At 39.6% G+C, this 27,012-nt stretch overlaps 1 protein-coding gene across 1 annotated transcript in view; it reads left to right on the top strand.

Moving 5' to 3' along the window:
* The first annotated feature begins 1,762 nt into the window (after positions 1-1,762).
* Positions 1,763-27,012, top strand: part of MFSD2B (major facilitator superfamily domain containing 2B) — a 34,676-nt gene continuing 9,426 nt past the window's right edge. The window contains exons 1-10 of the mRNA XM_032682249.1: positions 1,763-1,811; positions 4,907-5,103; positions 8,710-8,834; positions 12,195-12,318; positions 14,212-14,290; positions 18,233-18,402; positions 20,254-20,344; positions 20,436-20,557; positions 22,684-22,767; positions 24,063-24,143. Coding sequence (XP_032538140.1) covers positions 1,763-1,811; positions 4,907-5,103; positions 8,710-8,834; positions 12,195-12,318; positions 14,212-14,290; positions 18,233-18,402; positions 20,254-20,344; positions 20,436-20,557; positions 22,684-22,767; positions 24,063-24,143 — 1,122 coding nt within the window. The remainder of the gene's footprint in view (positions 1,812-4,906; positions 5,104-8,709; positions 8,835-12,194; positions 12,319-14,211; positions 14,291-18,232; positions 18,403-20,253; positions 20,345-20,435; positions 20,558-22,683; positions 22,768-24,062; positions 24,144-27,012) is intronic.

Here is a 27,012-nt window from a genome sequence, read left to right on the forward strand (position 1 = left end):
CTTGGGAAAGTATCACTTTATCCCACCTTATATGCCCTTTCTAGGTGTCTGCATCCAAGCCCTGCTCCTGTTGTTTCTTCCATTCAAGGGTGGGCTGATGTCTTTAGGAAACCTGAAAACAGTTCTCAAGGTGCTTGGTGTGAGGGGGCCTGGGATGCCACCCATGACTATCACACTCCTGCTTCCAAGAGGCAGTTGCTTCATCACTCACAGAACAGAAACATTACCAGTGTTAATTCTATGTTGAGAGAAAAGCTGACTCAAAAGCTGCTCCTCTCTAGCTGCATTTCATTGTTTCTCAGATAAACCTAGACTAGCATTTATCTTTGAGTCACAGGTTTTGTTCTCTTTCCTTACTGCTTTTAAAATACTTGTTGGTTCGGTTCTGGACTCAACTGATAACAAATAGTTTAGGACAAAACAAGGCTGCTCCCTGTGTCCATAATGTAAGTGCAATATCTATACATAGCTACAAAGAGTTGTTTTCAGCGTGCTTAAATACTTTTCTTAGAAATAAGATGGTCTGTTATAAATTTCTGTTCTGTTGGGGAAGGGAAAATTTACAAGTATGGTTTTAACTTACAAGAGAATTAAAAATAAAGGAACTAAAGTGTATGAGAAGCATTAATTTTCCATAACAATGTTTAAGCTTACTTTTCTATTTAAGGAGCAAAATCTCTCAGCTATTATGCTTTCTTGGTTTTCCTTGAAATACAATTAAATTTTATATGATAGGAGCATCTATAAGTACAGAATTGTCAAGTTTGTAACTACATTAGACCTTCCTTTCTCTTACCTCTCACGCCATCATCTTGCATTTCTCCTAAAGCTCATAGAAGCAATTCAGTGTTGACATTCAACTACACCACAGGAGTCTTGAAACAAAATTTCCATTGTACTGTTGTGTTTTGTTACTTATTTGACCACTGCCTACACACTCAGATCTCTAGTGATTTGTGGGGTACTTTCAGCTTACTGACAAACTTACACAGGTGAAAAGGCTTTCACTGGGTTTCACAGGAATCAAGCTTTTTTCATTGCTTGAGGAAGCAATGCAGCAGGAACAGCCAGGCCTCAGAGAAAAGCCCTGGGAGCTGCTGACAGCCAGTGCTCTTCCCAAGACCAAGGTTGGGGGACTCATTCCTCTAGATCCCATAACAGACAGCTGCCACATGCATCTTTTTTGCTCTTAACTGTAGGAAATGCTTCAGCTTTACTGGTGCAGAGACCTGCCTTCATTTTACCACTGTCTTGTAGGATATTGTGACAGAAAATGTGGTCATTACTATATAAATTCAACACGGAGAGTCAGAACTCTATTATGGTCTGCTTCTTTTGGACACCAGACTGTAGAGCCTGAGTGATTACTTCCCAGCAGCTACAAAGAAAGGGGCACTCAATGAAATTACCAGGCAGCAGATCTGCAATGATGGTGGCATTTCCTTTCACACTGGGTATCATTCACATGTAGAACTGCTGTTGTGTTTATGGCTAAATGTACAAATGAGTTCCAAAAGTAATTAGGCAAAATAAAAGGAAAACAGGCATGGAACAGTGATCAGGATGTCACCTACCTTTCAGGAAGTTCATGAACTGCAGATTCCCTGTGTTTCTGTGGTTGACTGAACAGGACACCTCTGTATGTCATGTTTGTCTGACAGCTTGTTTTATTCTGAAAATAACATTCATAACCAAAATTTAATTAAAACTTAGCTACTGCTGTGACCAAAGTATTAACTTTGCTTCAAGGTGATCTGGGAGCATGGTTCAGAAAGTAGTTCAGAAGCTTTCTGGGGGTGTGTGGAATCGGAGTGAGTCTTTATGAAAAATGTACTAAGATTGTAAATTTTCTAACCACGAAACTGATGTAAAGACAGGAGTGCTGCCTGCACTTGGATGACCATTTCCTGTACCACAGCTTCAATTAGATTAATTCTTAAGAACTTGATATTCTTTGTGTTCTAAAAACATTTTGGAATCATGCATATTTGTCCTGGTTAGAACAGCTGGGACCGATTCATCACTGAATGGGTATAGCCCAAACTGTGTATTCTATAGCCCTCCATGCCATTTCCCAGAAACTGTTGTCAGTAGAGGCCTGCAAGGGGGGGTGGGGGGGGGGAATGTTCCTGAGCACCCTCATATCCTTTTATGGAATGAGCACCCTCATACCCTTTTATGGAATTCCCCGCTCTGAGGGGAGGACTGAACATTCCCACCTGAACTGGAGAGTATATAAACCTGGAGTTTCGTAACCTTTGGGACCACTCGTGGGATCCAGAGGAGGACTGCAGCTCATCGCTCTCAACCTGCAGCTCTTCACCACCCTTGGCCGGACTACAATTACCACTTTTGGTTGGACTGCAGCAGCTCTCCCACCAGCAGGTTTTTCCCCTCTCCCTTTGTTTTGGACTCAAGGGGGGGCCCAGGTAGCACCGCTTCGTTTGTGCCCCGGGGTGCTGGGTTGTACATTTGGGTTTTGTGGGTTATTGCCTGTTGCTTGTCTGTGTGGTCGTACTTATTGTATTATTTTATTAAATTGTTATTCTGACTTGTAATCTCTCTTTGAGTTGGCTTGGTTTCCTCTGCTGGTTAACTTTCAAACCAGCACAATATTATATAGAGGCATTTACTTTTTCTGTGTTATCATGCCTTTAGCTATTGAAAGGACAAGGCACAATGGTTTTAAACTGAAAGAGGGACATGAATAAGAAATTTTTTACTGTGAGGGTGGTGAGACACTGAAAAGGCTGCCCAAAGAAGCTGTGGCTGCCCCATCCCTGGAAGTGTTCAAGGTCAGGTTGGATGGGGCTTTGAACAACCTGATCTAGTGGAAGGTGTCCCTTTCCATGGCAGGTGGGTGGAACAAGATGATCTTTAAGGTATATTCTAACCCAAATCATTCTGTGATTCAATTACTAGGGAAAATAAGTGGGAAAACAGCATATAGATCTAAATGTTTTTCTTGGCTTGTTTTAAGGGTGAAATATGATACAGGATTTGCATAGAAGTGGTTTATGTCTCTTGTTTTCAACTGGAAGTCATCTTGCCAATGCTTGGAGATCAGAAGGAAAGGTATCAAAGGAAAGCAAACTTTTAAAGTAATTTAATTTCTGGGAGGATGGAGGTGAGACTAGGAGAAGGGAATAATTAAAAAATAAAAAAGCGAGATAAAGTTTTAAAGTACACAACCCCTGGAGCAAAGCTCAAGGGAACAGTGATGAACCAAATGAACAAGATTCTGTAGGCTTCAGAAGTCTAGTAAAGCTCACATTTGATAGGACTTGTGTATGGAAAATGGAGAGTTACTTTGCACAGCAAATATGTATGTAGTCTGTTGTGTTTACAGTCTCTCATCAAAGTAAATAGTGTATTGTTCTAATGAAGTCTGTCTTGTGACTGTTTATCACTCTTCTTTTCCTGGAAAGAAGAAAATTGCCAGTGCAGGATAAAGTGAGGCCTGCTGTGGTGATAACATTTTGCAGCTCATGCCCTGACACTGTCCATTTTATTTGGGTGTAGTAGTGGGATCCCACCTTGTCTTTTTCTGTGAAAACACAAAAAGGAAAGAGTCCTGATACTCATACTTCTTTGTTCACACCCACTCAGATAAAACAGTTCAAAGAAAAATGTTTAGATGATGAAAGGCTCTGCCTGGAAGTCTAAAACTTCTCAAAACTGTTGAGGAATAAAGATGATGGGTTAGTAAACTTAAAAATGTTCAGAAATTAGGTAATGTGTCAGAATATTATCGTTGTGGTGGATTTCATTACCATATTTCTATTTTTGTCCTGATCTAATATAAGAATTAAGGGCTTGTGTAGGCAATTCAGAGAGAAGGCAGACCCAGGATTAATGTTGCTGCTCCTCTTCATGTTTCCTGGCTCCTGCTGACAGCAAATTTTAAAGAGAGACTGAAAGCCTGAAAGACAAAATTTGGGTTCTATGTTTTGTCCCTCTGAAAGGAAGACAAGATTAATGAAGAGGCATTTTCTTCCTTTATCTTGAATTCTATGGCAGGAAATTAAAGATTTTTTTAAAGGCTTTCCAGTATTCTAGAACTTCTGCTATTGGAAAAAACCAGTGTTCTTCATTAGAATTTCTATTAGAATCTGTGCGGTTTTTTCTCTTTTAATTACTGTTGTGAAACCTTATTTTTAGCATTTATCTTATTTGGCAATTGTATTAGAGGATATTTTTGGATGTTTGCAGTACTTTTCAAACATCAAACGCAAAGGAGAGAGCACAGTTTTGCTAAATTTTTAAAATTCACTTAGGGTGACTTTTTAAAGAGGACTCGGTCCCCAAAATCACTTTCTATATCATGCCGACTCTCACAGATGTAGAGAAGTCAAGTTAAAAGAAAAATATGAAAAGTCAAGTGATTTTTGCCAGCATCACACCAGCATTTTGTGACAAAGGAAGGAATGGGGCACAAATGTTTGGGATATATTCGATCTAGATTTGACTGTTGATCTTTCTTTCTGTGAATGTTTAGTTATTGTGGTACGAGAATGTATATTGATAATTATGGCCCAAAAGGTTAATATAAGAAATTATTATTTTAAAAAGTAAAACAGTTTTCAACTTTAAAAATTAATTAAACATTCAAAGAAGAAACTAGGCTCAGAAAATAGTGTGACAGTATGTGCATTTCTCAGCTGCTTCTTGCTTGTTTGTAGACTTGTTCCTTCTTCTGTGAGAATAAGGTAGGTAAGCCTGAGGGTCATCACAAGTCACTTTTAGGAGCACTGTAATCTGTTTTTATGGGCTGAATTAAAGAACAAAACCATTAAAAATCAAAGTAATGAGCACCCAAATGTCTGTTGGTGATAGGGGTTGAGGGCATATGAATTTGCTAGTGGAATAGCTGTGAAGCAAATACATTAAAGTGGTGTGACTACAGACTTTAACCTTAACACTTCTGTAGCGTTTAACTTGTGTACCTTGCTTTTCTCATCATCTGTTCTGCTTCTTCTTGCACAGGAACACAGGCTCTCGATTTGCAGCAAATTGTGCTATGCAATAGGAGGTGCCCCAAATCAAGTGGCAGGGAGTGCTGCTGCTTTCTTCCTGCAGATCTACCTGCTGGATATAGCCCATGTAAGTAGCACAGGAAACATTTACAGACTGTAGACTTAACTCGGATGTTGTCAACCATGTCCCTGAAATGATAAAAGGGGAATGAGCTAATAAATATTCCAAACTGTCTTGTTATCCTTGCCTCTTGCTGTTCAGCATCCTGGAAACTGCATAAACTTGTCCACAAATATTTTTTTCCCCACTAGTTTCCTTTCTGTCTTGAATTGGCCATTGTTTGCTTTTAGGTTGGGATCATTATTAGAATTTTAGGTGCTGTAGTGTTCTCACACTTGTGGACACAAGAAAAAGCAGTTCTCAGTGTTAATAGCCAGATAACGTAAAATGTGAGACATCTGAAACATTAACAGCACCATGTTGGGGTTGTGAAATTCTATTCATTTGGTCCAGTTAAAAATCACTGCAGCTGCATCCAATAGTCAGCATAATTTCACACAAATATTATTTGGTTTGTCTAAGGTAATTTTGTTACAAAGAAAGCTGAGTTATCCTTCCTGAACCTTCTTTGCTTGCAGTCTGTGGCTTTCTGGTGCAGAAGCAGACCTGGTGAAACAAAGTAGGAATCATCCCATTCATCTGACTTTCAGCTGCTCCAGCTTTCTAGATTTCAGGACAGCAGAGAAACAAAGAAAATCAATCAATAAGCAATTTTTACTGGTTTGAATTGTCTTGTATGCCTGCATGGTAACTAGGTGGGATAGATAAAAGGATTTTAGGGAGTTGAGGCCAAATTGCAGGGACAGTGGGAAGAGCTGTAGCTGAAACTACGAGTGGCATTCAGCACTGATGACTGTTTCTGTTTGCTGGAAAGAGCAGGAAGTTCTGCATCAGATGTCATTGCCCATTTGCTGTTCCAGATGTAGAAAATGTGGGATATTATGACTGGACATGTCCAAAAGTTTGGGTTTATGGTTTTCCTATAAAAGTCTGGTATTAGAAGCTGAGATCCGACTTGATAAAATTTGCAACACAATAAGATGTACATGTAAAACTGAGATCATCTTGGGTGTCCTGTTGAGATCAAAGTCACAAGACCTAGAAAAGGGGCCAGTTTTGGACAGCAGTGTCTAAGATGTCAAGTGGATGGTGTGAAATCTGAGGAGCTGGAGGTGGAACAGGGAGCTTGGAGATGCAGGAGGGAGGTGGGTGCACTCTGACTACACTTGTTTCCCCCTTACATCAAGGATGGCAATACAAGCCATTGGAGATGAGGAAGCATGAACGGAATGAGAAAGACACTAACACTGTTTTTCCCAGGATGCTTATAAATATGGCAATTTCCCCACTCTCTGATTATCACAGAAATTGAAGGTTCTCGAAGCAAGGGACTATTTCTTTACGTGTTTGTGTACAGTGTCCAGAAAGCTGAGGCCTCATCCTTGCATCTTTGGACACTACCTAAATAAATGACACAATAATAATTATATTATTAAAAAGCTTCTACTGAAACCAAATTATTTTGCTTAATGTTTGTAATGATACACTTACTCCTTCATTAAGGGGCTCAATTATTTGTTCCCTGATGGTTTAGTTTGTTCTCTGAGGTAATCCTGCAGGGATAGGATTTATTTCAAGGCCTGATAAACAGCTCTGAAATCTTGTGGGTTTTTTCCACCCATTTTCAGGGGAGAGCATGTAATTTTGCAGTCACTACGTGGATTTAATTCTTGCCCACTTAAAAGGCAGAACTATTTTAGCTCCTTTATAACACTGAGAAGTTTCTGGCACTGGTGCTGACAGACACTGTCTAGATTTAGGGGTAAGAAAATGCAGCCAAGGGATGTATAAGCCCATACCAATGATGAAGACAAGGTGAATACACACACTCCACTCATAACATGAGAGAGGTTTTGCTTTTTGCTCAAAGCTTTCTTCCACCTCTGCTTATGTAATATCCACTTCCTTTCTGTGTGTTCCAGTTATCTGAACACAATACCAACGTGAAACCCATCTAATTTGTAGGTTTGTGTTCTCTCGTAACTGCAGTATTTCAGACCCTCTGTCCTTCTGACTGCTATTTTGTTCATGTTTTGGCTGACCTTGAGAAGCTCAGTGACTCAGAATTCTCTTGAGAAGCAGCAGGGACTTTTGAGCAGTTCTGGTGCAGCCCCCGCAGCAAGGCTGTCTAAGGGTTGGTGGGTTACTTGTCACCTTGGCTGTGGGAGGGCACAATTCAGCAAAGGTGGGTGAGGTGAACATCAGCAAACTGCTGTGGGACACAGCCCATCCCAGCCTTGTCCTACCATTCAACAACTGAATGCTTGCAGAGCCACTGTCACTTCCCGATACTTCCCGGTTCATAAGCTTTCTCAGGTGGGGTTTGTGTCTCGGAGCTGGTGGTGACAGGACGATTGGCTACCACTGCAATTTCACCTAATTTCACCTAAAACATAACAGGTGTGATTACAGAAGTGGATAGCACCTGCCTTTTACAAAGGTCATTCAGGACATTCAGAGATCCCTGCTTCCTTCTTTCGCCTCTGGGGGAAGACCGACATCAAAATCAGTGGGTAGGGGATGGAAGCCAGGTGATGCTGCCTAGGAGACAATATAGTGGGCAGAAAATAGAGGGATACCTGCTCAAGCTGAGTCAGCTTGCTCAGCTGCATTTTCCAGGCTTCCCACTGTACTGGAGCGCTAATGGCATGAAGAAGCACAGAGATGAAGGGGTTTTGTCTGCTGTTGCTCTTTAAGCCACAGAGGCTGTTTCAGCAGTCTCTTTTAATAATTGCTCTGAGGAACATTCATATATATATGGCTTTTAATGACTTTTTTCAGCACTGTAGTTACAATGGCGTGAACTGAGCACTTGGAGGAGAACTCACTTTTTTGACCATTGTGTGATGGGAATTCCTAAGCTCTGTACAGATATATGTGAAAAAATAGCTACATTGCCTGGGATAAACTGTATTTCTATATGGGTACAAAAATATGGTCCTCCTGGGTTAACTTCTTGTTAAAGGATTTTTCCACTTGGGCATTTTATTTTTATGTAATCCACAAACATTTTTCAAGTGAGATTTGATGGACATGTGCTGGCAACTTTGATTTGAACAGATGTGCCTTATGCAGTTCAGTTGTCACAGTTGAGTGCTGAGTGGATAAAGTCTGCTGTCCTACAACCTCTTCCTCAGCTACATACCACCAGTTGGCAGCCCTGTTGTTAATCTCAGGAGATGAAAAAACACGAGTGCATGTAAACAGCTCCCTCTACTACTTTCTAGATCAGGTCAAGATAAAGATATGAGTAGATAGAGCAAAGTAAGAGGGTAATTACAGAGGGACTCTGTCAGATTGTATGACTAAAACCAGGACTTTGCTATTTGACTATCTGATTAATTTTCCTCATTCTAAACACATTCAGGATTTTCCCTTCCTTGCATTTTCCCCCTCTAATTCATTCATTCATGATGCCTGTCTCAGTGTCTCATTTGTTTGCTATGGGTAAGCAATAGGAATTTCTATGACAGCAGCAGACATGTTTTGTACATGAACTATCATTATTCTTTAAAACACTGAGGTGGTTTTTTTCTGGAAAGTTGCCTTGTGCTGTCTCATTGTACTGTGAAACAATGGCTCTTGTTTACTGTATTCTGTCTGTAATTTCAGATTACTCCATTTCATGCTTCTCTGGTGCTGTTCATTGGCAAAGCCTCAGGTGCATTTACTGATCCTGTTGCTGGCTTTTTTATTAGCAAAAGTAGATGGACAAGAATTGGCCGGCTCATGCCTTGGTAAGCATAAATGTGTACATATATTTACATATATATATTATTATTGAGTGTTATGATAATACAGCCACCTCCTTGAACTATCTTAGTGATTGTATTCGTTTTACATATATAAAATCAAAAAGAAAAGTTGTTGTGTCATCTATATGCCTTTAACTTTTTCACCCATGAAAATACGGAAGAGGCTTTTACCGCTGGAGACACAAACAAATAAAGCCAGAAGACTGTGTTGGTAACAAAACAGGAACCCCAGATCTAAAACTTTTTTGAATCTGTGGTTAAATTTTCATCTTGGTCTAAATCCCTTTGGTTTAGCCTCACTCTTCCACAAAGTTGGAACTTATCTCTACTTGTGTCCTAGATTGCCTTCACATCTCGCATCAGCCTTCCAGGAGCTCCATTAGCTTTAACTCCCTAAGCCTTTTAGTTCAGGAAAGGATGTGTGCATGACTGTGGGACAGATGTGACACCATAGCACTGCCCTTAGCTCTGTTAGGTTCTTCCTTACAGCACTCGTTCTGCTCCTGCTTTCTCTTGCATCCAGTAGTCAAAATAGTTAATTAAAAAATCACCATGACTTTTATAATGAATGAGCATTTCTAAAGGGAGAGTGTGATGTTTCACTGTAACATCTTACCCTTGTGTGCACTCTAGTTAGTGCACTCCTACGTGTGCTGTTCGCATGCTCTAAAGAGAGGTTAGAAGAATGAATTTTACACGTATAGGAAGGAGATCGACAGGTGTGAAGCAAGAAAATCGGGAAAGATTTGTCCATGCTAGAGGAACTCAGGCTCATCTGTGCCACAGAGCATGTATTTGTTAATTTTTTAGTACTTTGGAAGTCAAAGAGAGACTGAGTAGTTTATGAAATTTGGAGTCTTTCATCACTCTTTCTCTCATGCATCATAAGGATATATTGTAAGATATTTTGAATCAATGAACTTTGAATTAGTATAACCCCCAAACTTGATTCACAACAAAAATTACAAGGAAGTTGTAATTTCAGGAAAAATAAACCCAGTTTTTTAGCTGGTGATTCTCTCACCGTCACGTGGTTTTAGAGCTACAGGAACTTGTCCATGGGTAGCTTATATCTGACAAAATATAGAAGGCAAGTACATGTTGGAAAAAGGCTGAGATCAGCTGCTCTTGGCCCCAGTAGGAGCAGGGACTTGAGGTCAACATTGAGCTTTTTGCCAGGAGCCCCATGAGAAAAGAGGAGCGTGCTGCTGTTTCTCTTTTCAGGATTTGGTTTCTGGCCAGGTAAACGGTGTGGTTTTTAATAACCCCTGGATTAACCAAGCAACAAAGTTATTAAAAAATAAAATAATAAAATTTTTATACAAATGCTATTAGACGTTTTCTGATACTTTTTTTTTTCAGGTTCTCTGCAAATACAGCAAATACATGTGTTTATTGTTAGTGTTAAATCGATGTTAGAATGACTCCTGTTCTAGCACAAGCATGAACTTATCAGCCCTTCACACTGTAAACCAACTGCAGCACATCTTGCACTTATTACACAAAAAGTGCTTATCTAACCCCGCCTTTCATCTAACAGTTGCTTTCTTTGCAGGAGGATTTTGTCTGGTTTTTTGGTAATGGTAATATTTTCATGACAATTTTGGTCCTACACTTTGGAAGTGAGACCATTTTTGTACAAAGCAAAAAAAATGGGACTTCCACTAACTTAAAAATACTGTAGTATTTTGAGATTATTCTGGCTTTTTAATACTCTAGAGTGAAGCAGTGGAATTGTTTTAGTCAGAAAAGCTTGCCAACAAAGCAAGAACATCAGTAAAGAAAGAGAACATTTAACTATCTCTTAATACTGTACTCAACATAGTATGAAGTTATCAATTGCTATTGATCTCTTATTTAATGTGTTTAAAAGGCAGAAGCAGACATTGACTTGAAATACCGGTCAAGTGTTTTGGCAAAGAGATAACAGTAGACAATCAGATATTCAGCAACTTCAGCAAGGCTCTGAAAACTCACTGACATTAAAGAGGAAAGGAGAACGTGGAAAGAGAAAGAAAGGGGGGAATAATACTAAGAGGGTTGTTGCTGAAGAGTTGCATAGAAAAGAGACTATGAAAATATTTAGTGTGGTGACTCTGCCTGGACACCCTCTGGAAGAGCTCAGTCATAGAGAGAGAGGAAGGTGGTTTTCCTGAGATGTGTTAGGATTTTACTCTTGTTTATGTTTTCATTGCTGACCTGCTGTGGGTGACCTGTGGCCTGGGGACTGGAGGGACAGAGAATACCAGAACCTGGCACTTTCCTGGTAAATGCTCAGCTCCATCCCAAAGAGCAGCGTGGGAAAGCCATTGTTTTACTAAACTATTTACCCACATTACTCTTTTGTATTCCACGTTTTCAGTTCACAGTTGCAAAATAATCAGCTGACCCCCAATGTCAGTAGTGCTGTTGTGAAGGGATTAATCTGTTTTCTCTTTTACATGTTTGGAAATTTTTTGTTAGGATCTTGGTCATCCGAATATGTTGTTTAATGCCTGATTTACAAGAATACAGGAGAGCCCTGATTGCAGCTCTGACTTTTAGGAAATTATAGCATCTGACCATTCTTCTGTGTCATGGAGTTCGACAAGTGTTATTTGCCTGAAATAAGTTTTAGACTAATGTAATTTTTTGTAGTTCTTTTTTTTAAAGCCACCTTCCTCAACAGAAGACGATCCTGTTGTGTTTGAAGTGTTTAGTTTTGCTGTCAAGCTAAATGGAGCAAATTGTCATATATCCAAGTAGATACAGAAGTAGAAACTTTCACAGTGGGCTGTCCATTATATGCTGTTTTCAGCATTTTTAAGCGTATCAACATACTTGCACTTCCTTGAAGTAGCAGTGAAGAGGCTCAATTGAGAGGAAAACTGAGAGTACTAGAATTGGGAGAGGGAATCTTAATAATAAGTAGGATCATATAAAAATTGCTGGAGCGTGCAAAGACATGATGACAGAACTCAGTCTTCAGTGGTTCTTTCTAATAAATGTGTGATCTGAGACATGTACCAAGGAATGGCAATATAGGTGTTGTGTTACAGTGCGTGTGCAAGGAAATTGTGTCTGTTCTGAGTGGGATTTAATTTAAGGTTAGCTCTTTTCTTTCAGATTTGCTGGTTTATTTTATCATTTTGTTATCATTATTTTACTATGGAAGTACTTGTACACTTTTTATATTAATCTGTGTATTTAATGCACACTAACTTTTAATACTTAAAAGCATGGCATTATCCTGGTTAGAAGAATTGCACATAAAATAACTTATATTGATTATTAGCAGGAAAATTTAATGTGCTTTGCTATCATTATGTTAAGATTATTGATATGTGTTAATCTTCTTTGCAGGATGCTGGCATGTACACCCTTCACAGTAGTGTCCTATTTTTTCATGTGGTACCTGCCTCCTTTTGTGTCAGGAAGAGCTGCATGGTACGTGACTTTCAACTGCCTTTTCCAAGCTTTGACCACAGTAAGTAGATTAAAGGTCCTGATGTTCTCAGCACTAACTTGCTTGTTGTCTGTCTATATTAATTCATATTTAGTTAACTTGACTTCACATTTTGCTTCAACTTCTAGTGTGTTTAAGGGATAGGCAAAGGTTCATTTATCAAACTCTGCAAGTAGATGGTTTCTGCCAGTGCTTTCACTGGCAAATGACCTGCTAATTCAGACAAATTACCTCCAGTCACTTCCACTGGCAGTGCCCTAGGTACTCAACTATATATAAATTTTATAGATCCACAGAGACATTTGAATTCATAATTCCAGTTAGACATCTAACTGCTCATAGCTTCTATTTTCAGGAGCAGAATAGGAGACTAAGTGGGTTTGTGGCTCAAGTTCTGGGTGTTTGGACTCAAGCTAGGAGGCAATGAAAAGTCAGAGTACCTGATAGTACTGATAGCAGGCATCATGATTTTTATGCCTGGTTGGAAGAGTTTGGGCGTGTGATTTTTTTAATACACCCCAAAACTTGCAGTATTTATGCTGAAGCCCTCATTTCAGTGGATCACAAAGAACTTCTCTGGCAGGTTCCATACTGTGCATGTAGGGGTTGCATCCTATCACCCCGTTTTGCCTTGTAGCCAATACCAAGATGAACAAGGTGCCTTTCATGCAAAGCAGCATCACACAGCAGATTAGGACAGGAAGTGAGACAAATCTGTTGGACCTGCGAATTCTGTATTCCTGTGTTAAGCCTAAATATTTCCCTTGCTCCTTTGTTTCCTCTGTAGAAAGATGGTCCAGAAGACATTAATTATGGTTTTAAATAATTTCCTATCTCTTTTGAAAGAGAAATAAGTTTTCTGTGGCAGAGCTTTGAAAATGTACTCATTTGCCATGTTTGATGGAGGTGAACAGAAATGCATTTGGTACAAACAGGGTAGGATGCAGACTGCAAGACCTAGTTTGGCTACAGATCTCTGTGGTGATGGGAACACCACAGAGAACTTGGTTGTTCAAGCAGGTTCATGTCCCACTTCCACTTCACAATAGTCTGAGAGTTAGGCCTGTATGTCATTCCAGGATTGTAGAAGTGATTTTTATTTTAGTTTGGTGTTATGAGGACAGGATCCCACCCACATCATGACCGATGAAAAAGTCAAGCCTTTGATGTTCAGTAGTTTTTTTCAGTGAAGTACTGTAGATAAGGCCTCTCCTGCAGTAAAAGTGGGGCTCATTTACCCAGCATCACAATAAATATTACCAGTGCATTTTTTCCACCAAGATTTTACAGAATGCTGGACACAATGCTGTAAAAATAATAAAGCAACACTCTGTCTACCTTTTTGTCAGTGCACAGACATAGCAATTGAGTGTTTTTGTCCCTAAATTAAGGAGTATGTGGCAAAACGGTGCTAAAGACCAAGTAGTTTTCACAAGTATCTCCTGGAATTACATGGTTAGACAAGTAGTTGAAATATTTTGGTGATTTATATAGTCTTCTGGCTTGAATAAAGCGGAAAATTACGTATTTCTTCTTCATGGCTTTACTTCCTGTTGGTTAGCTCAAGCTAGGAACATGATAGTCTCCTAGTGCAAAAAAAATAGATGTTCTATAGCCTATCTTCGAAGGATATTTTCCCAAGGAAACTGAAGGACCACAAGATTAAGGTAAAGCCTCTTGGTATTTTATTATTTATTATTTTTATTATGAAAGATACTGTTTTCCTTTTATATGCTTTACAAACTGGAAAGAAAAGACAGGTCTTTGTGCTAAAAAATTGGTTGAGGGTTCTAAACGTTCTAAGTGAATGTTCTAGATGAATTCCAAGGTCACATTTAACCATTTTCCTGGACATCAAAGGAATACAGCATTTTTTCCCTGACATTTCCTAAGTGATGTTCTTTCTTTGCATAGTTATTCCAAGTACCATATTCTGCCCTCACCATGTTTCTCAGCACAGACCAGAAGGACAGAGATTCTGCAACAGCGTATCGTGAGTGTGATCTGGGCTTTCTCATGGGGATTAGGGCTTTTTTTGGAAATAATTCTTTATCTATAGGAAGTTCCTAATGATTTGTGTCCCTAAACTGGACTTTTATAAGAATTTTTTAATATTTGACAAAAATGATTTTGTCTTGTAAGGAATTCTGTTTTTCTAGATAAATAGGAGATGTTAATGTTTCATTGTCTCAAATTGTCTGGCTAGCTATAAACTCTTTTTGGTTTATTGCTAGCTAGATGAAACAATAAAAATCACTCTTACCCAAGTCAGGGTAAGGAAGAATGATTCCATTTAAAGGTGATTTGTAGGGGAAAATCCCAAACCCATTCAACTAAAGAAAGTATGAAAGTAATTTTAAGGCATTTGTTGTTTTGATTTTGTTTTGTTCAGGTTTGTTGCTTTGTTCTGTTCTTTTTTTTTTAGTTGTTTTCCTAAGTTTATGTGTTTCATGTTATAAATTCGAATTCCAAACTTGCTTTCTCTGAAAAAAAATTGAAAACACACAGAACCAAGACTGTTAACCTTACCAGAAAGGAGATCAATTCTCTGTGCATGTTCACACAAACTGAAATATCTCTTTTCATTTCATCTGTGTGTATTTAATTAATTCTAAGTATATCAGGTAGTTTAAGGACAGATCTTGCTGTGACAGAACTAACACTGACAGGTTAGTTAAAAGAATGAGGGCTTCCAGACCATATTTCTGGCTTTTCAACAATCAAAACCAGACGAAGTTTTTGCTTTGAAACAAATTGATCAGACCAAAAAAAGTGCAATGAAAACATTTTCAGGATTTCCTGTATGGATCATAAACTGAATGTAAGATCAGTTTTTTCCCCTCCTACTCTCTTGAGCTCTGTTCTCATGCCTTCTTTACTGTGTAACTGAATTGAGCAAGGTAAAGGGAAAGGAGTCAAATATCACATGGAAGACTTTTCTATGTCTTAACTTGCCTTTCAGTGTTGCTTTAGAATAACTTCTAATTTTTTTGTTGCATCTGTTTTCTCTTCCTGGCAAGAGCCCTTTTCCATTAGGCCTTCTAACCCTCAACGTACTTGATTGAGTATGTTGAAACCCACAGAGGCACAATGAAATGGCCAGAATTGCTAAAAAAATTCTAGATACAATATCCCCTGAGCCAATCCCTTTTCCAGCCACATGGAACAGTTGTAATTTGCATTATCATCAACTATCTCAAGAGAAAGTCTAGGCTAGCAGTCACAGGACAGGACTAAACAGCAGGAGATTCCAGTTGTGTTATATTCTTTGGCACTGTCTGTATTCTGAGTCATCTGGCCTAAATTCTAACTAAATCCATGTACCTAGTGTTTTCTATTGTCTGGTTTTATGTCTTCAGAGGCTGTGATCCAAATAAATGGGCTTTCTGATCTGCTAGTCCCATGCAAGGCTTCATAGGCATGTGAAATTTGTACTCATAAAAGCTGTTGAACTCCATGGCTGAGAGGTGTCACACATTTTATAGTGTCATTTTATTGTTCAGAAAGAGTTTCACTTTTGAGTGTACAGCTGTTCTCCTAAGCCAAATTAAGGTGTTGGAATGAACCATAGTTTTGACTTTTCAGATGTTGATATTTTTGTATATTTTGAAATTATATTTGTTTGGAGCCAAGATTTCTTGTAATGGTTATGATTATGTGAGAATATTTTTTTCTCCTTTTTTTTTTTTGTAAATGTTTTACTTAAATACTTTTACCTCTCTTTGGGTTTCATAAAGAATTCTTTTTGTTGATAGACTGTCTTGGATGCAGCCAGTTGTTCAGGCTTTTCTTCAACTGTTAAAGAAAAACAGCTGTGTAATATGAAGTGTGCTCTTAAAAAAAGATAGGGATCAGAGGATCCATTACCCTCTGCTGGAGACAAGCAGAACTGCTTATTATAAATTTTGTTCTGCTGTTATTATGAATGCAAGGTAGAAGTACTGGATTCCAAAGTTGCTTTAACATAAATCTTACTTCAATCTGGGCAAAATATAACCTACTTCAAGGTACAGTCTGCTTTCTGAAAGATCAGCTTTCTTGGCTAATGTGGAAGCTAATACATCATAAATTCTGAGCACACAAGAACTTTGAAGTCTGTCTGTTTCTCAGCTCCTACTACTTCTTAGAAAGTAAGATTTCATAATGGCTGCATTTCTGATGCCTCTAATAATGCTTCTGAGTTTTATGCTATACAAGTGCTTGATGAAATGCAGATGTAGAGTCCTAGATGAAAGTTATAAATGTGTAGGTGGTGTTGTGAGTGAAAGGTGTGATTTGAGTGCTTTGCCTTTGCATTGAGTAGACAACAGTTTGGACATTCTGCAAAGCCCAACTGAGACTAGTTTGTGTTCAAACCCTGAGGTTAAACTTGAGGCTGAGGTTAAACTTTCACCGTCTGCCAGGATTTTAGTGTGTATGGACTGACTTGTAAAGTTACTAGTAAGATTAGATGTGAAGTTTGGGGAAGAAGGTTTTTATTTTTACTTCCCATTGGTTTAAATTAATGTTATGTGGCACCTCAAATTTTCCATTCAGAAGTATTCTCTGTTTGGGAATGTAGTAGCAATGGTTTAAATGATCCAAACCTCGTAGAGAGCCTCTCTTTCCTTTTCCTTACTGGATCTTCCATAGCTACATACAGCCTTCGTTACTGCACTGTCTGAACTCCTTGCAGCCTCTGTGCATTGCCCTTCCGTTAGATGGTGAAGTGTTTTTATTCCTTTACGGGGACACACAAAAAGGAGTGTCTGAGGTCACCTAGGAAGGCTATTACAGAGCAGGGAACTTGAATAAACCTGAGCCTAGGAGCTTTTGAAATGCCTGTCATTTCCCAGAGAGGGTATGATAATCACAAGGACACAACCTGCTCTGGAAGCAGCCCTTCAAAATTCCCCTTCTGAGAAAGGAACATGGGACCCTGGGAGCCACTGAGAGAGAAAAAATAGAAAGAAGCCTGAAATTTAGGTCAATGAGAAGAGCATTCCCTCATAAACAGGGAGACTTGGTCCCTGTTCCTAATGTGTTCATGTGTTCAACCCTATGCATCTTTACGCAAAATGTATAAATAGGGTTTAGGGTTAGCCTCTGGAGCTAGGACAGGAATTCGGTTTATCTCCCCGTCACAGGGATGCTGGATATGGCTATACTGCATGGAAACAGGCATGGTAGCCTTGAAATCCCTCAGGCTGAGGATGGTCTAGGACCCAAATTACTCACCACTCTCCCGTAACAGAGCTGCCACAACCAGTCACCTGGTTGATTAATGCAATGAACAGGATGCCCATGGTTAAATCTTTGCTTTCCCAAGTGGAGGCCTGGGTTGTTTTTTTAGATGATCCCTTGTTCTGATGAGTCTTAGTGATCTGAATCTGAGGCAACTAGTTCTGCCTGACTATGGCCTTAGGCACTTAAGAACATAAGTATCTGCTGTTTCCAAGAGCTTTGCAGCTATACTATTTCCATAAACCTGAGGTAAATATAATTTTATTTTACAGATGGAGGACCTAGAGGTCTGATCAGATAAGTGTTTCTCAAGTTACTGTCAAGCTTGAGATGAACAGTCCGATGTTACAGCTCTTAGTCCTGCTTTGGAAAAAATGGTGTTTAACATTTAAACTGTACTTGCACTCTGGTCCTTGAGATGAAAGGTTTCTGTGTTATCTTCTTGTGGCTCTTAATCTCAGCATTCAGCATCTCTCATGCAGCTTGTATACAAAAGGCTCCTTCATGGAGGCTTCTAAAAGCTGATCAGAAAATAGATGACAAAACTCTTTCCTTGAAACTGTTCTATTAATAACCTTCTAATTCTGCTGTTCTTGGTATTGCTCTTTGTGCTTGTTCCCTGTAAAAGAAAATGTTTTGATGAGGTTTATCTTCAGTGAGACAAACAAGCAAGACTCTCATCCTCAGTGCACATGTGTGCTTCCGTCTTTAGGAATGACCATGGAAGTGCTTGGGACCTTGATTGGAGCAGCACTTCAGGGGCAGATTGTGGCCAGTGCTCATGTCTCTCATCACTGCACTGTGAATCCCCCAGTAAACACAACTGACTCCTGGCATGACACTACCAGCATTCCAGACCCCTCAGATATCCTGTCTCATCAAGTAAGTCTATGGGAACATACTAAAATCTCTTAGGGAGAAGGATGGGGATCTTTCTCTAACACCATATTATATCATCCAGCTGGATGAGCATGGACATGACACCCTTGAAATCAGTAATACTAGAGCTGAGACAATGACCTTGTTGCAAACAAGGTTTCATGACTGTTGTCTTTGCAATCCCTCCTCAGCGTGACAGCAGAATTACTCCGAGGAGCTTTGCTGAAGATGCCAAACTGTAAAGTAGCTATAGGAGGGATAAAAGACATGGACCTGTTAGAGCAGACCTGGAGGAGGTTCACAAAAATGGTTAGAGGTTTGGAACACCTCTCCTGCAAAGACAGGCTGAGAGAGTTGGATTTCTTCAGCCTGGAGGAGAGAAGGCTCTGAGGAGACCCTATTGTGGCCTTTCTGTACCTAAAGGGGACTTTTCAGAAAGATAGAAAGAGACTTTTTGCAAAGGTCTGTAGTGACAGGACAAGGGGGAATGGTTTTAAACTGAAAGAGGGTAGATTTAGATGGATATATGGATTTTTTTTTCTGGTGAAGCACTGGCACAGGTTGCCCAGAGAAGTTGTGGCTGTTCCATCCTTTGGAGTGTTCAAGGCCGAGTTGGATGGGGCTTGGAGCAACCTGGTTTGGTGGAAGGTGTCCCTGCCCATGAGAGGTGGTTGGAAATAGAGGTCTTGAAAGTCCTTTCCTACCCAAATAATTCTATGATTCTATGAAAAAATGGTGGCTAGAGCAAGCCATAACCAACAGTATGAAAGTACTCTGTAACTTAATTTATAGCTCTGATATTAAAAAAATGCAAAGCTTTATCCCAAATAAAGAACAGTCCTGCATTCCTTTATTTCACCATGTTATTTTCTGAAATGTAAATAACTTGACAAAAGCTATTTTCTTGAAGGTTGTCTATTCTTACATGGTTGCATCTATACTAAGTGACTTTATATTTGGAAGTAAATTCTTGTAATTGCATGTTTATTTACCAGCTGCTTCCTAGATTTATAATAGTTCCATTTTCAACATATAACTTGTAATTTAGAATTCAGTTTTCCTATCAAATAGTCACTTTGTCATAAAATTCTATAACCAGCACTTATTTTATCTTGGATAACACAGCATAAATTATTACATAGTACTGAAGCAAAATATTTTCAAAGCTGTAACCCAAAGTCAGTGCAATCAGAGTTAGAAACAATAAATGTCATCTGATGATGTGGGAGGTATCCTTGGAGGATTTGTTCCCCTGACTAATAGGAAGCAAAGATTTCTGAATTTGCTTGAGTATTTCACTAAGTAACTGGAAAACCATCATGCAAGCTACCATATTCTCAAAACATTGGCAAGTAAGTATGATTTCTAAAATTCATTATTATCATTATGTATAACTGCAGAAGCTGTAGTAATTATGTTTATGTCAGTACTGAGGACTTTCCCACTCAGAATGAAGTTCCAGATTGCAGTCTGTGCAGCTAGAGCAACTGGGTTTACTAAAAATTAGAATCACTCTATGGATGATGCATGTTTTTGAGAGGTGAGTGTGTATGTCTGTAGCTAGTTTCGACATAAGAAAATTTTAAAAAAATCAGGTTGCCAACACAATATTCACTGCTTCTTTTTTTTTGCAAAAAGTATATACTTACGTGCCCTGGATTTACCCTAAAGCAGGTGCTGTTTAGAAATGAGCTGCAGAAGCGAACGTTTTCAGAGACGTAACAGACAGACAGTTGGCTGTATACAGATGGGCATTTCTTCATTTGCAGATGACTCACCAGGAAGAGACTGAAATTTTCATAATGACTTGTCATTCTCCTGTCACAATTTCAAATGTCTTTTTCTCTTTCCAAGGCAAAAGTTTATATGATTGCAGCAGGGGTCATAGGAGGTGTGTATCTTCTTGGAATTGTTGTTCTTTTTCTTGGAGTAAAGGAAAAAGATGGTAAGATATATTTAAATATGCCTAGATTTAATAATCATTATTTCACATTCATCTATGGAAAATACTATTTTATGTATTCTGTTCCTCTTAGATCCTTATGCCTTAAGTTCAGACAGAGCAATCCCTTTTTGTAAGGGGCTTGGACTCACCATGAAGCATGGTCCATATGTGAAACTTACAGCTTCATTTCTTCTCATCTCGACAGCAGTTCAGGTAACTTCAGACTCTCTGTATGTTTGCCTCATTCCACTCCCAGCATGGGGGAGTCTGAGGCAGCTGAAATGCAAATAACCTTTGGCTGGTGGCAGGGGGTGGTGATCTAAGGGGTGGTGCCTTTCCCTACAAATCAGTAGGGAATCAGAGTCCTCTTTTGGTGCCTGGGGTCCTATGCAGCTGGAGATGGTTCTGTCAAAGGAGAAGCAAAGCCAAAGTCCTGACCATTTAAAGACCTTTTTTCTTTTCTTTTTTTTTTTTTCCCTTAAAAGGTGAAGAACTAGTCCTAGTGACACAGATTGGGTCATTATATGTTATCCATTCACAGTCTCCTGTGGTTTCAGTTGCTTAGAGAATATTTTTCTCTTCTCTCCTCTCTGTTCCTCTCTAAAGTGTACCCTGCTTTAAACCATTGCCCCTTTTCCTTTGCATAGGTGTCTGTTCTCAGATAGTGGCTGAACTGGTTCTTGTGGAGTCTTTTGTGATGGAAGGCATTAGGTCAGAGTAAGAAGACATTCAGAGGCAGGAGGTCTTACCTGTCTCAGAGCCAGATAGAGCTTATTTCCAAATGAGGACCTGCAGTTGAGCGTGGCTCTTGTGAAAAGATGCAGTGTGTCCTCTCAGAGGGAAAAACTGTAGAGAAAGCTACTCATTAAGAAACCCTCATTCTCCATAGTGCAGCAGCTTTTTAAGCTTGATTTTTTAGCTATGTTCAACTCAGCTGATATATTATTTTAATATGAACCTTTACATAGCAGTTAAAGTTGGCTTTATTTTGAAAAGCAAATAATTATCACATTTTGGTGAGCAGATTCTAAGTCACCTGAGCCTTTTATCAAGTGAGTATCAGGACAGAAGGCAAGAGTACAGTAAGTGAGCTGTGCTGTGCTGACCAGCACTTCTGGTGAATTAGTAAGTTCCTTGGAAGGTTCCTTATGGTCCAGATCCTTCCAGCATCCATTCAGTTAGTAAGTATGCAGCACAGATCTGGTTTCTGGCAGCCAACTACTTGTTGAAAACACCCAGAGAGGAAAAGACCTTCTGTCAGTCCGTGCCTCTTTATTTCGCTATTTGTGCAGACTGAAGGGAAGGTGTGAGGGGAGGCAGAAGCTGGAAGTTGTGTTGCTCCAGTTCAGCCAGCATAAGCAACCCTTGCTGCTGCTATTTGAGGGAGGGACACTGACTCTGTGGAATTCGGAGAGGGGATTACTGATGAGCAAAGGAATAGGCAGGAAAGATGTGTTCATTGGCCATAATTCCAGAGTATGATATCCTACATCTAAAATTAAGACAGTGTAAACAGGGACACAAGCTAGAGAAGACTTCTGTGGCAATGGAGAAGGGATACAACTTTTTGGATGTCCTAATTGGTGTACAGATGATTGGCCACCTATAATCTACAAGCACACAAAGGAGCAAGAGTTGATTGTGCTGCTGTGGCGTGAGTGTTAAATCCTCCTCTGTCACTCTACTTCTGCAGAATTGCTGGAGCTGCCCCTCAGTCATATCCTGGAGTTCAGAATCCTCCTGAAATCTTCAAAAGCATGGTGGCAGTGGCTTCACCTGTCATACAGCACAGTGCAGCTAGATCCTCCCATCCAATGAGTATTCAGACTTATGGAAATATCTGACCCAAAGCTACACTCCATAGCTGAGGTTTCATACAAAACCTGCTGCTTTACCACAGGAAGTTGGCATGAGTGTAATTGCAGCTGAAAGTTACTTGTTTTGGAGTCAGGGCTTCTGGAGAAAGATTTATGGCATTGCTATGGAAAAGAAAGGGCAGTTTCTTGCAGTAGCCTGCAACTGTGGCTGTGACAACACAAGACAATTGCAACATAGGGAATAAAGCCTGGAGACAGAATCCTTTCATAGGACCATTCCTGTTTTGATCATTTTTATGCTCTATTAGGTGCATGGTTTTCCTCTTGCTTGCTCCACTATTATTAGCGTGTTATTCCAGTGATAACAGATCAGTTATTGCTTCTTTAAATTGTTGCAAACAAGGGAAGAATGAGACTGCCAAATCCTACATTTAACAAATCCATCAGCAACTATCTTTGACTAATGTCTTTCTAAATTTTTCTTTCTCTTTCGGTTGTCACTAAATGTCTTCAATTCGTCAGCTGGAGCAGAGCAACTTTGTCCTGTTCTGCACTCAAGCTTCTGGCCTTCGCAATCACTTCCAGTATTTGGTGGTGACCATCTTGGTGAGTTGCACTCCTCTCCCATATGTTAACTGGTTCTCACTGGGTTTTGGCACTAAATAATGGAAGACAAGAAGAGTTTTGTATCTCAACAGAGCTGTTAAGAAGCTACGCTATCTTTTGCATTGCCTGTTTGAAATAAAGCTGGTGTTCCCTGCTGTACTTTTAAAAAAATTAATGCTTTGGAGCTTTTAATTCATTCCTTGTTGTTTTAACCTGTAAATCATTTTCTGCTCCCATAAAAGGCAAAAGGTTCTAGTAGAACGGAGGTCTGGAATTTTACCTCCTCTTTTCCTCCCCCCCCAGTCTTATATGCTGAAAATTAAACAACTTTAATTTGCATATTCATATATATGACTCTTCTGAGCTAAGCAGCTTGCAAGGATAAATATTTTAAATATATAGAGATACGAAGGTTCTTCTCTAGAGCAATTGGCAGTTTGATAAAAAGATCCTTTTACAGAACCTTTTTCTTGACATGCAGAGGTGGAATTGTGCTTGCCTAGGTGATACTTCTCCTTTCCCACATTATAAGACACATCTTCCAAAACCATTAAAACCAAAATGTTGGAGAGCAGAAGATGACTATCTTAAGGCTCTGCAACTGATGGTCTCCAAGAACAGAGACAAGAGACAGTAGAGTTAAAATCAGTAAAGATGGAAATAAAACTGTAACAATAAGATGTCATTTAAATCTAGGTCAGTTGGAAGACTGTCATTAGTGGCAACATGTTAGTGCATTGGTACTATGTTGTCTGTGATTGTTGCTGCTATCAGGTGAGTATTTCAGTATATGAAATGGTAATGTTGACTGCAAGCAGCTGTTTCTCTTACAGATTGTCCCTTAGAAGGGAGACATGGTATGGAATAGGTACTCTAAGTATATCTTAAGTGTATCTCGCATTTCAGCTTTCTTCCTGTATCATGGAGTAGAGCTGAATGCACTCATCATTTCAGGTAATGTGGCAAAAGGCATTAGCACAAAGTAGGACTATTTGCAGTCCTATGTTTGAACTTTAATGGCTGTGTCATCTGTAGCTTTAACTGCTGTGGCTCACATTAGAAAAGGAAATTTTAAGACACTGCCTTCTGATATTTGACTGTGGAAAACCTTCTCATGGACAGCTTAATAATGAATTTTTAAAAAATCACTCAAAGGATGAGGAGAATCAGGAATCTGAGTTTTCGCCTTCCTTTCAGACTGTAATGTACTAGACAAAAAGATGCCCATGAGCTCTGCAGCTGAAGAAGACAGTGGCAGTAGGCAAAGTACAGATATGTTTTTTTGTCACTTGTAGGTATCAGCAGCTGTGAGTGTTCCCTTCTGGCAGAAGATTCTGCAGCGATTTGGCAAGAAATGTGCAGCATGTGGGATTTCGGTAAGCAAATCCTTTGAGGGCAAAAAAATCTGCTTGTGCTCACTTCATTTGACAACTGGAGCAACTTCAGGAGCTCTTTCAAGTGCTTATAACCTCAAGCTACGTGAAATTTGCTCAGAGTTTGTTTTAAATCATTATACCAAATTTCAGACAGATTCCAAGTTTCCAAAGGAAATTTTCAAGAAATGGATTGATGCTGGAGGGAGGTCCCGGTTTATTTAAGAATCTGCTCAAGCTGTTCATTTGTCTGCTCTCTGAAGTGAACCCCAGTGAGGTTTTATAAATTCAGATCTGAGTTGCCTCAGGTTAACAAGTTACCTGTTGTACAAGGCTTGCTTTGTCTTTGTATGTGGTGCTGAGTTGTCTGCATGTGCAGTTCAGTCCTAGAGAAGGAAACAGAAGTCTGTTACACACCCTCCTCTGGAAACATGAGGAGCCAGAGGTGTCCACATCCCTCTGAACAGAGAGGGACAACTACTAGTGAAGTAAAGAAATAGGTGACCTACCTGTGAAAAGAAGCCTAGTTTAACTTTGACACAGGTCTGCAAAGCCAGCTCAGTGAGCCTGCCCTTGTCGCTGATGGAATATTTAAGTCCTTCACTTAACGCAGACAGCGGCAATTTTCTGTCATCATCCTCGGTGATTTATTGTGCAGGCTTGTTCCTCTCCATTTTCCCCCTGTTTACCTTCAATTACTTATGAAAGAGGAAAGAAAAATTGCCTTGTGGACAACAAAGCATGAGGACTTTAAAAATCCAGCCTAAAGCTATATGTCAAAATCTGAAGAAAGCTGAAAAATTTAGGACTGGTGGCAGTTATTGAATAGAATTGAACTGTTATAATTTTTGGAATAAAAAGCTGTGTTGGAATAACTTCCAAAGAATCAGAAGTAACTTCAAAACCCAAGTTCCAAATATGCTGAATTGTTATGTGTTTTGAAATAGGCATCTGGAATCCAAGTCCCATCCTCATTTCTTTTTACCACTTGAGCGAAGAGAACTGCCTGAAGCAATATTGGACCATTGACTAGACCTGGGAATGCAGATTTCCTCCTTAGGAAATCTCCTCCTCTGTCTACTTGGCTATGAAAAATGCTTTCTTCAACCAACTTGGCTCTATAAGTTTAGTTTTACATGGCTGGAAAGCCTGTCAGCACCTCTGTAAACATGGTTTAACTTAATTTTATAGTTGAGTTGCTTGACTGTTATGGTCTAAGTAGGGGCTGGATTGAAAAAAAGCCACCTCTCTGGTTCACCTTGTAGACATTTCTCAAGGGACTGAGTGTGTGCTCAGTGATGGATTTTGTGTCTGACAAGGCATCACAGGGTCCTTGTACACTACCACCTTGTGTGATCTGTACAGTTAATCTGTACCCTCCCGCTATGAAATGAAATAAAATCGCATCATTTAAGGCTCTTAATTTGTCACCGGGGAATGTTACACTGGAAGGGAAGGAGACAGGGCAGAAAACAAGGGCTTTTTTTTTTCAAAACCTCACTCAGCTTTCAGGGTGAATATGTAATTTGAAATTCAGCTTCCTGAAAAAAGTCACTCTACTCCAGACTAATTTTTCCTGTTAAGGTGATTCTATGCTGAAGAGAGTCCTCAAAGACGATAGAAGGCAGAGTAGGTAAATAAGCAACAAGAATCCTGGCTTTCTTTTGCTGGTACCATTCCCTTTTTTACTCATTCCTCCACAAGAGGTGACCAACAGTCTAGCTACTGACTAAGCATCTGAAATTCTTAGAAGCTTAAAACCTAAACTTTCTGGAAGTATGGGGTCATACCCGAGCAGGATCCTGGATAGCATTCTTCCCATGATCAGGTTGGTGCACAGGCTAGAAATTCTTCTCTTCTGTTTATTTGTTTCAGCTCCCATGTGCTATGTTCATTTAGGTATCTGTTCTGCCCTCATGGGGCAAACACTGAACTTACAGTCAGTAAAGTCTCATCTGGTGACTGGAGGTGAAATTTTTAAGAAATGTGGCATCTTCTTGGTTCATGGTTTTGGCAAGTTGTCTAAAAGCAGAAGATGGCTCTTTCTCACAACTCTAGCTTCCATCCTAGACAATAATAGCTCTTGATTCTCGGTGTTTGGAGGATTTAGTAAAAATGAAAACACCTTCCCACAATAAAAATTTGTTTGTTTTCATCTATCAGCACTGTGCAGTGTGGAGACCTGCTTTTGGATGAGTTCTGGTGCTGCAGCCCTTTTTCCACTCTCCCATCCCCACTTCCCACTCACACCTTACCTGCACCTTTTCCTGATTTGCCCTTCGTAATGTGCTGCTGCACAGACCAGTAACACCTTTAGCATCCCAGCAGGGTTGCCTTCCATAGTGCTGTCAGGGAATGGATGGAAGACACGTGGTAACCACAGGACATCATTTATGACTTGGAGGGCAGCAGCCCTATGACAAGGGAGCAGGTGCCAGTGACAGAGTAATTGCTGTACAAATAAGAAAGAAGGAGGTGTGTTAACTGTTTATTGCAGCAGGAATTCTGCCCCCATGACTGCGCTGCCATTGCATGAGCAAGACTTTAGGGCATTGTAACCTTAGTCCTGCAGGTTGTGCTTCTCTTTCAGTATGAAATTACAGTTACAATCATTATTATTATTGATCTAGAATTTTGTTTAAGTGCTTTGGTTTCTGAGTGGGTGCCCCATGTGGAGTACAAGGCAGTCATAAAATTGCTTATAGATAACATAAAATCTTGTATTGCTGGAGTGCTCTCTTGTGGTGAAATAATGATTTTGCCACAACATTGGGCTAATGCAAGGATTATCTGCCTGTGCTGAGAACTTACAGTCAGGAAAGGTTATTTTCTTCCTCCTTAGGTTGGGAGAAAATGCTGTAGATGGGAAATG

This window comes from Chiroxiphia lanceolata, chromosome 3, assembly GCF_009829145.1.
Source record: "Chiroxiphia lanceolata isolate bChiLan1 chromosome 3, bChiLan1.pri, whole genome shotgun sequence".
In the NCBI taxonomy this organism is placed as follows: Eukaryota; Metazoa; Chordata; class Aves; order Passeriformes; family Pipridae; genus Chiroxiphia; species Chiroxiphia lanceolata.